The 10,593-nt window shown below is 40.5% G+C and overlaps 1 protein-coding gene across 2 annotated transcripts in view; it reads right to left on the reverse strand.

Moving 5' to 3' along the window:
• The window catches only part of LOC137869172 (metal transporter CNNM3), a 13,446-nt gene extending 3,170 nt beyond the window's left edge, over positions 1-10,276 (reverse strand). The window contains exons 1-12 of one of the 2 annotated variants that reach the window (XM_068706385.1): positions 9,865-10,242; positions 8,765-9,109; positions 7,740-8,074; positions 7,479-7,655; positions 6,217-6,374; positions 5,263-5,406; positions 5,023-5,181; positions 3,845-4,014; positions 2,716-2,812; positions 1,460-1,590; positions 694-820; positions 1-129 (exon numbers count right to left, since the gene is read on the reverse strand). The exon at positions 1-129 is cut by the window's left edge and continues 1,617 nt beyond it. In XM_068706385.1, the coding sequence (XP_068562486.1) occupies positions 80-129; positions 694-820; positions 1,460-1,590; positions 2,716-2,812; positions 3,845-4,014; positions 5,023-5,181; positions 5,263-5,406; positions 6,217-6,374; positions 7,479-7,655; positions 7,740-8,074; positions 8,765-9,109; positions 9,865-10,242 (2,271 nt within the window). In that variant the 3' untranslated portion in view covers positions 1-79. Of the gene's footprint in view, positions 130-693; positions 821-1,459; positions 1,591-2,715; positions 2,813-3,844; positions 4,015-5,022; positions 5,182-5,262; positions 5,407-6,216; positions 6,375-7,478; positions 7,656-7,739; positions 8,075-8,764; positions 9,110-9,864 lie in introns of both variants that reach the window. The other variant, XM_068706386.1, reaches the window with a different exon arrangement.
• Between the last annotated feature and the right edge of the window lie 317 nt (positions 10,277-10,593).

Raw genomic sequence — 10,593 nt, forward strand, 5'->3', positions numbered from 1 at the left:
GTCTGTGTTCGCTATCATGCCACAGACGGGCTGCATTTCCATTTACCTCATGCAAAAACAAAACAAAAACAAATAAATACTAACAGTAGTTCTCAATGGTATCAAAGAATGAAAAGTTTATAGGAAACTCTGGACGGAGCAGAGAAGAAGAAGAAGACATGGAGGCATGAAAGCAGGGAAAAAGAAAAGAGAGAAAGAGGAAAATTAATTATCGTTCAGCTGAAAGCAAAAACAGGAAAGTGCAGTGAGGAAATACTACGAAGACGTTTGTATTCAAAGAGAGATGCAGTGTGATTTAAGGCCACGTCCACCAAAATGTTTCTCCCTGAAGAAAACTTGCATTCTCTCTAGTGTCCATCAGGGGGCGACTCCTCTGGTTGTATAGAAGTCTAGTCTAAAATGACTCTACTTCTCTCTTGATTTATTACCTCAGTAAACATTGTAAACATGAGTTTATGGTCTCAATCTCTAGTTTCAAGTCTTCTTCAATACAGCATGATGTTCATTTAGCAACTTATGGTCCATTTAAAGTCAAACAGACCATAAAGCAGGGTATGCTTTAGGGGCGGGGCTACACAGTGATTGACAGGTCTCTACCAGAGACGTATACGACGTCTCTGCGTCAAAAACGCTGTCCTCAGGGAAAAACGATTTGGTGGATACGGTAAATGTTAGTTTTTTTAAGGAACCTACCTTGTTGTGAGTTTCTGTCATTGAGCAGCTTGGTCTGACTGTTGGGCAGGATCTTAATCTCAGGAGGATCTGGACTCTGACCGACCCGGGACGCCATGAGAGCATTCAGATACTGGAGACGAGTCACCTACACACCAAAGTCAAAGTTTAGTCTTCCATACACTGAGTAATAACAGTGATAGTGCAGGTTTAATAAATCTCACTCTCTCATTAATCTATGAACCAATTGTGAATTCATACGATATCAATATTGAATGTAAAAACAGATATTTAAAGAATACATGCATGTATTTCCTGTATGTGTGTATTATTAGCAAACAGACTGTCAGACCCTGCTGCAGTAAAATGAGAGGTTTTCTAAAGGGAGTCTGGTGCTCAGAGACACTACCACTTTAGTCCACAGGGGGAAACAGAATCAACACTAAATGACACTTCCTGGTAGAAGCTTTACACGTATTATTCCTTTACTTTGGTTCCTGTTTGTGTATGTGTGCGTTTGTCCTTCACACAGTGTTGGAAGAAGTATTCAGATTATTTACTTCAGTGAAAGTACTAATACCACAATGTGAATGGATTAAAGTAAAAGTATGAATCAGGGTGTCATTTTGGAGTCTGATATCCAGCTCATATCATACTTCTGACACAACTTTGGTCTGTGACATCCCCAAATCTCAGTGTGTAACTGACAAAACACACACACACACACACACACACACACACACACACACACACACACACACACACACACACACACACACACACACACCCGTATGAGCTGCAGGTCGGTGAGTGCTCGGACGGTGTAGTCGGGACAGTAGCTGGACGGGCTCGTGGCGTCCGCTGACTCAAAGGGATCCCTGGGAGACTGACACTGGGTCGACACTGGAGACTGGTGTACTGTAACACACACACACACACACACACACACACACACACACACACACACACAGTCAGCACAATATCTGCAATCCTGCCACTTCTTCTTCTCCTCCTTTTTATAGCCATGTGCCGACTCGTATGAACCTCAGTGAAGTAAACACAGAGGAGAAACTGCCTCGTCATCCATTTCACACAACTGTGAGCTTCATGATGTAACCGCAGGATGAAGGAGGCAGAAAATGTGATAATATAAAATATAATAACGTCTTATTTATTTAATAGAAACATTGAAACATACATTTTGATTTTATATTATACTGTACTAATATATATATATCTATATAGATATATATATATATCTATATATATATATCTATATAGATATATATATATATATATAATACTTTATTTTACTAATTTAAATGTATTTATTAATTTAATAAATGTATTAAACTTCTGTTCTTTTTAACTCTAATAATAATAGTAAATATAAATACAATTTTATTGATTCATTTTCTCACTCAAATCAAGTGAGTTTTTTCCACATTCAAAGAATTGTTCTTGGTATTTTGGTGACGTCACAATAAACATAGTAAGAAAAAAATAAAAATGAACAAGTACTGCAAAAATCTTAAGCATAAAATATAACTTTACTATAAAAAACATGTAAAATATATTTAATATATTTCATACTAGCTTGTTGCACTTATTGTATTCGTATTACTTATTGCACTAACTGTTTTTCTTGTTTCTGCACTGTACTTTGGCTCTGAGTTATGCTCTGCTTCATGCTCTTAGATGCTTGTTTGGAAAAGGAAATGTACTTATGACTTCTGGTGACTAGTAGTTCTTTTGATTACCAATGTTGATGCACTTATTGTAAGTCGCTTTGGATAAAAGCGTCTGCTAAATGACTGTAATGTAATGTAATCTATCTGTTTTTAAAATGAAAAGAGCTGCTCAGTCTTAATAATATGAGCAATAAAGATGTGCGTCGATGTAGCGTGTAAGCTAGACGTCCAAATAAAGCTCTGGATTTAACAACAGCTGCCTCTCTCATCAACAACAGATCTGATGATCAATCATCGTGGAGTCAGCTCTGAGTGCAACTGTGAGGCGTCCTTCTGTGATTCTCCATCTCACCTGAAGAGGGCAGCGTTAGTGCAGAGACTCCGTAGTACGTGAACGCTCCGTTCTCAAACTTCAGCCCCTCTTTACCGATCTCCACCTCCACTCGACCCTGATAACAAACACGAAGCAGCGAGATGTACAGGTCAAAATACTTAATGTTTGATAAACATAGGACACACAAAAGTACTTCTTTTCTTGCTTCTTTCACACACTGCAGTTCTTTGAGACAACAGTTCAACACATTGATATATAATAAATAAGCCACAAAGTAAAGTTTATAACAACATACCAACGTATGATGTTATAAAGAGAAAAGTTTGTTTGTGATTTAAGTACCGTTTTAAAGAAGGTTTTGTGATAAAAACACAATATAAAGTGTTTGTTTTGAGATGTTTCTGCAGAACTTGACTGAGAATCATCACTTTTTAAAGTTTTCTTTGGTGTCAAAGTACTGCAGAGATAGTCGTCCGTAGAGCCACGAGTTCCCCGCAAACAGGAGCTGATAACAGCTGATTCGGCAGATTTTTTAATGGAGCCAATTTGCCAAAATGTGAAGAAATTATTGTTACGCAATACGTTCTTGCTGTTTTGGGGAGAAAGATTTTGTAACGCTGAAGTGAAGGTAGGAGAGTTGGGTCAACTTGTTAATTTAGTTTGTTTTGTTTTAATTATTACTGTGAAAATATATATATATATATATATACTATAATCTTGGAGTTTCTTCTTGGAAATAATTTATTTATGGTTGTATATTGCTAGAATGATCCTATTACACTGTCATATTTATATAACCTTAAACTAGACACAAACAATATAAGTTAAATAAAGTTTAGAGCTCTTTTTTTCATAAATACACTGTTTTATGAATGGAGTCTGGTGTGTTTGTAGAGATCATAGATAACAGCTTCAGGTCTGTCTGACATCAAGATAAAGAGGTGAAAACATTCTAAATATAGCGTTCAATTAAACTGATATAGATTCTTTTAGGAGTCTAAAATACGTCCACATCAGAACATTACTTTGTGTACAGTACTCTACTGTAGTAATACTACTGACTGTGGAGAAGTACCTCGTACAAACACACCTCTTAACATCACTACTGTCCCTTTAAGGTGACTCTGTGTGAACTTGCAGCACAAACCTGCAGCAGCAGGATGAAGTAGTCCACCGGGTGGTTGCGGGTGTAGAGATAGTGAGCCGGGCTCAGCCGGTTGTTCGGGTCAAAGTGGACTTCCTGGTTGACACTGGGGTGACGGAGCAGGTGGAACAGAACCTTCTCCGACATGCGGCCGGGACTGAAGTGTGCCACCTCTGCAGAGGACACACACACACACACACACACACACACACACACACACACACACACAGATCTGAATGAACTTGAAGCAGCTTGTTTCTACATCGATCCTCAGAAGTATAATAAGTAACGAGGAACATAATCATTACATGTGTGGAGTTAAACTGTGACGGATTCAATCAGTGAGAGAAACACGGTCGACCGATCTGTCCAATAAGTTATAAATCAGCTATGTTGATGTTCTTCTTCTTTTCTTTAATAACAAACATAAAAAACAGCATACGTGCTTTATTTACACGTGTCACATGACAGAGGAGACTCCTGTTGAATTAGTTTCATTATTGAACTGTAAATATTGATTAAAGAGGTTTAAACGTATCTACTACCAATCTTCTATTTCTACTGTGACGTCTGAAGAAGAGCTTTGACAAAGTTAATTCCAGCCTGTTTTTGGCCGCTTTTATTGTGAAACTCTTGACACTGAAACAGGAAGCTGCTCCTTGTAAAATCTAAGCCATTCAGACATTTAGAGTCGGACGTAGTGGATGTAGTCGTCACGACATCAACCCGTTGGTTTGTGGATGTTTTGAAGCCTTGAGTTCGGCGCCTGGCAGTTGCCATCATGAATTTTTGCAACCAGTGAACAGGAAGTGACCATATCTGGACTGAGGAGGAGTGACGTAGAGACGCCGTATATACGTCTCTAGTATTGCATTCTGACACACGTAGAGACCTGTCAATCACTGTGTAGCCCCGCCCCTAAAGCATACTCTGCTTTATGGTCTGTTTGACTCTAAATGGACCATAAGTTACTAAATGAATATCATGCTGTGTTGAAGAAGACTTGAAACTAGAGATTGAGACCATAAACTCATGTTTACAATGTTTACTGAGGGAATAAATCAAGAGAGAAGTAGAGTCATTTTCTCATAGACTTCCATTCAACCAGAGGAGTCGCCCCCTGATGGACACTAGAGAGAATGCAGGTTAGTGAACATACAGGTGTGCAGGTAAATCCTCACCTCTGGACAGGAAGCGGTGTGTAGCCAGCAGGAGCTGTGGTGACGTCCTGATCTTGGGTTCTCCTTCTGGCGGCTTGAAGAGAGAAAACTCCTCGTGGATGCTGCGAGGCTCCAGAGGAATCTCCAGCGGAGCGAGAGGACGCTTTACCTTCCTGTCCACTGCAGGAGGAGGCGAAAACTTTTAATAACAGATATTTTAGACGCTAAATGAATAAACACGTTTACAATAAACAAACTTACGGTAGCCGTCAGACTCATCCAGGATCTCTGACTTGATGATCTCCTCGATGACGTCCTCTAAAGTGACCAATCCCAGCACCTCGTAGAACGGATCCCCCTCCCCTTCGTTGTTCACCTTCTGGACGATGGCCATGTGAGAGTTACCTGAGAGAGGAATGGTCACAGAGAGGACTCCTTCAGTAAATCAGTAAACGGCAAGGGTCACCAAAATTACAAAAAGACTCATTTTTACTTAACCAGGTTTTAATATTTCTGTCTCCACTCCGACACGGGATTGTTTTTAATCGTTTTTCCCCGTTACTTTTCAATCCGGGTCAACTCTTCAATTTGAAGTTGACGGAAAGGAGATTGCATTCCTCTTGGGAGTCAAAACTTACTTTTATTTTGTTAAAAAAGCCTCAACCTGAGCTTCCTGTTAAGATACAGTTACGCTCTGTAGCTTTTATTTTGAAAGGGTGGAGAGAGTAGGGAGGATAGACATAATCAGATTTGACAGGACTGGATAGGCAGCCAATAAAAGGAAGCTTAAACGTGAGGCTTGAACTGAGCTGCCTGTTAAGATACAGTTAACTTCAGCTTTTATATTGAAAAACTAGGTCCATCGCCAGTTGCCTGTTTACATACAGTGAGAGTTGTTGGACTTCTATTTAGTAAAACAAGCTTCAGCCCTATTAAAATAAAAGCACCAGAAAGTCTGTATCTGTATCTTAAGTGCAGATACTTTCTGGTGCTCTTATTTTGAAGGGGTGGGGTGACAGAATCAGATCTAACAGGACTGTATTGGTAGCCAATAAAAGGGAAGCTTAAAAGTGAGGGGTGATCAAAACAAGACTTTTTATACCATCCAAGACAGAATTCAATGCTTCCTAACGCTTCACGTCCTGCAGATACAATAAATAAAACGTAGAAAACACGAAAACAAAGAGGCCTCTGTTGTGATGTGTTGTGTTGCACCTTTCTTGAACTCCTCCAGCATGGCGTCCAGCTTGGTGTCGTTGAACACGTAGTGCAGCGGGTGGTTGTAGAACTTGGTGATGGTCGTCATGGGGGTGGAGTCGTCCGGGTCCACCAGAGCCAAGTCCTTCACGTACAGGATTTCCACGATGTTGGACCTAGAACATCAAACACACTTGTTGATGGGTGTGTGTGTTTGTTTGTTTGTTTGTTTGTGTGTGTGTGTGTGTTATCACGGGTCACTAAACTAACATCACTGAGTGAAATGTGAGGAGCAAAGAAGGTTTAAACAATAACAGGTTCTTTCTTTCATTATGACGAGTTTAAACATTGAACTGCTGTGTTTCTTCTGCAGCAGTTAGGAGAAAGAACCAGAACTTTTAATCTATTTTATTATAATAATAATACCGTATTATTTTTAGAGCAACTTTCAAGACACTCAGATGCTTTACACGTTAAATGTTTATTATGGAGGGAAATAACTGCTTTTTATATATATATATATATTATATTATTATATACACACTCAGTGGCCACATTATCAGGTACACCTGTACAATCCTAATACAATTACATTTTTAAATCTACAGTATAATAGTTCATAGATTGCCCTTCTAATCTAACTAATCTATAACACTTAGAATCTGCAAATATGTTTAAACATGTATAATATCTTTCTAATACATTTCTTGTCTGTTGTTCTTTTATAGAACTAAGACTATATTATATTATAAAAAAGGCGAATTCAAATTATTCCAATGGACATTTATTAGTTATACTAATTATATCATTTTTATTTATTTAATTTATTTATTTTATAGCAGAAAGAACATAAAAGAAAACCTTCAAATTCTTATCGTAAGAACATTACTTTAGGTGAAACGAAACTCAGCTGGCGGATAATTTATGACTTTATAATCTCAGAGAATATTCTTGTTTTTTTTCTCAAAAATGTACAACTTTGATTTAAAAATCTATTTTTGTTTTTTTCTCGTATATTTACAACTTTATTGTCACATAATATATATATATATATATATATATATATTTATTTTTTTTAATGTACAACTTTAATCTTGGAAATTGTAATTGTTTTTTCTCAGAATATTCCCCCCCTCCCCCAGCTATTTTATTAACCTAAATGCGACCACACCTCTATGATTGTGAGTACAATAACTCTGCCCTGTTTGGACTGTTTTCATCAGTAATCTAGAACCTCTGGTTGGATAAAGTTTGGGACAGGGCCGTGTTCCCGTGTTCACCTCTCCTCCTCGTAGATGGGCACCCGTGTGTATCCGCTCTGCATGATGTCAGACATGGTGGAGAAGTCCAGGACCACGGAGCTGGGCAGCATGAAGCAGTCCTTCAGGGGGGTCAGGATGTCCTCCACCGTCTTACTGCGCAGCATCCCGCGGCTGAACTCCTCCTTCACAAACTCACTGGGACAGGAAACACGGCGAGGATGAGCCGACACAGCGCTTCTTCAAACACACCTCAGGGTCTCCGTCGTGGTCTCTTCTTACCTGTACGGGTCGTTGACACTCGTACGGATCATCTCCATGGCCCGCTCCCTTATCCCACAGGTGCTGATGTCCCTCCTCAGCGCCAGATCCAGGATCAGCCCCAGAGGGCAGGACAGCGGGCAGGTGAGCACCAGACACACCTGGGCCAGCCAGGTGAGTCCCGGCGCCAGCTGGAAGCCGTACCCGGAGCACAGGACGTGAGGAGCCAGCTCGGCCACGAAGAAGACCAGGAAGCCGCTGGTGAAGACGGCGGAGACGATGGTGCCCAGCGCGCGGTAGAGGAGGACGCCGAGGGCCGAGTGTCCCACGGCAGACAGGAACAGCAGAGAGCACGTCTGACAAAAAGAACATTAAGGAACATTTAGGAACAGCAGAAAGCAAGTCTGAAAGGACAGAAGGAACATTTAGGAACATTTAGAAACAGCTGGTTCATCTCATTCCCTGCATGAAGCTCATGTACTCAAGTGATGTACTTTGGTATATATATATATATATATATATAGACAGCTATGTACTGTATCGTATTCAGAGTTTATAAAGTAGTGTAAAAATGTACGAACACATACTCAAGTAGTGTACTTTAGTATAATTTTTAGGTACTTAAATTGTACTTTAACTGGAGTCATTTCAGTTTATGCTTGTGAATACATTTACCTCACTACATCTCAGAGAGAAACATTGTACTTTTCACTCCACTACATTTATTTGAAACCTTTCTTTACAGATTCAGATTATTAATACAACATATTTACAAATAAAAGAATATATATAATAGCTATATAACAGCAGTGTAAACAAAAGAGCTCCACCTTTACCAGCTGTAACATTTAAGTGATAATAATATGAAATATATGAATCTGAGATGAGCCATTCTGCATAATTACTACTTTTACTTTTGGTACTTCAAGTACATGTTGATGCTACTTTAGTAAGATTTTTGAATGCAGGGTTTTCACTTGCAACGGAGTATTTATACACTGTTGTACTGCTACAAAAAAAGGTCAGAGTACTCCTCAGAAACTCACCAGGAAGTTCCCCCTCCTCCGGATGGGCTCCAGGCGCTTGGCGGCCCGCTTCTCCTCCTCGGACCCGCAGCTGTGGAGGACGTAGAGCTCCACGGGGTCCAGCCACAGCAGGCTCAGGTTCACGGTCCTCAGCAGCGCACAGGCCGGCAGCAGCGCCACGACCAGCACGGCCAGAGCCCACGGTGGGATGTAGTCCGCCGGCAGACCCGTGTCGGTGTTGATCCGCAGCCGGTCCGGGATCCCAGCGGACGCCCATTCCCCCCCGCTCAGCACGCACAGGTGGTGGTACGTCTGCTGCTCACTGCTCGCCGTGTTCTCCCCAGCAGAGACGCTCCTCCTCCGGACCTAAGACAAGATCAGATCAGTTCTATTTAACACAGTCATCCCTCATTGCATTTGTTTGTGTGTGTTGAATTTGTCATGTTAGCACTTGACAACGTAGTATAAGAGTCTCCTGAATGATGATACTACTTATATTAATACTCTCACTTCTTTCATTGTTTCTGCACGCTTTATAAAGGGTCAATATTGCATAACTTTGTAAATTTAATCTTATATTCTGTTTTTATTTGTTTACTTTGCAACATCTGCCTCTTGGGACTACAGCTGTTTTTATTAATGTGCTCTGTCCCTTATCAAATAAACCAATAAATGATCAATTACAAAAATTAGTCCCGCAGTGAGGAAAATTACAGGATTACAGCAGCAAAGTGTGTGTGTGTGTGTGTGTGTGTGTGTGTGTGTGTGTGTGTGTGTATATATATATATATACATACACACACACACACACACACATATATATATATATATATATACACACACACACACACATATATATATACATATATACACACACACACACACACACACACACACACACACACACACACACACACACATATATATATATACACAGTATAGTGCAAACAAGAGACATGGTAAAAACAAGATCAAAGTATTATAAATAAGTAATAAAACAGTAAAGAATATTAAATAAGTAAAAATTCCACAATAACTACGATATATATACAGAATAATAGTATTGCACAGTGTATTCATATCGCAGTGTATTTATATCGCACGTGTTAGTGTTGTTATACCTCCACCGTTATCAGCCCGCTGTACGTCTCATCCGGCATGAATCCGCGCGTCAACTGGAAACAGGACCGTTGACGGTTGTGCTCGTCCACGCACGGGTCTGGCGCGTCCCCGACGGCCGCCCCGGCCGCTCCGCCGGATGCCCCCGCGAACGCCACCGACGGCCAGCTTCCATTCAGCTCGGTGCCGAAGAGACGGAGCTCGAACGTGGCTCCCTCTGGCGCCGAGATGATCCGATCCTTCATACACACCAGGCCGGTCGGAGCTTCCAGTCGCAGCCCCAGCACCGGCGGGGCTTCCCGGCCGCAGTCGCCGTACCTGATCCCGCAGAACAACAATATCATCAACAGCAACCGTAGACCTGCCAAGCTGGCCACCATATTGGAATTGGTCGGCCTGGCTCTGCGCGCGGATCATGTGACTCCACAGCGTCCCCGCCCACCGAGGGGGGCTGCGCCAGCCAAACAAAACGAATACAGCAACTGAGCTGCTGTGGCGGCCATTTTGGGTCGTACAAATTAGAATCTAAGACACAAAATGGTTAAAAGTAATATGGGGGATTAAATAAAATATAGTACAGTAGTGTGTTAAGTGAATAAAGTGAATGTAAAGAAATGTAGTGAATGTATGACCAATGCGAAGTAATAAAAAGGCTATATATAGTATAATATTATATATATTATATATATATATATATATATATATATATATATATATATATATATATATAT

This window comes from Cebidichthys violaceus, unplaced genomic scaffold (assembly GCF_023349555.1).
Source record: "Cebidichthys violaceus isolate CVI_PGR_0920_01 unplaced genomic scaffold, fCebVio1.0.p SCAF_12, whole genome shotgun sequence".
Classification (NCBI taxonomy): domain Eukaryota; kingdom Metazoa; phylum Chordata; class Actinopteri; order Perciformes; family Stichaeidae; genus Cebidichthys; species Cebidichthys violaceus.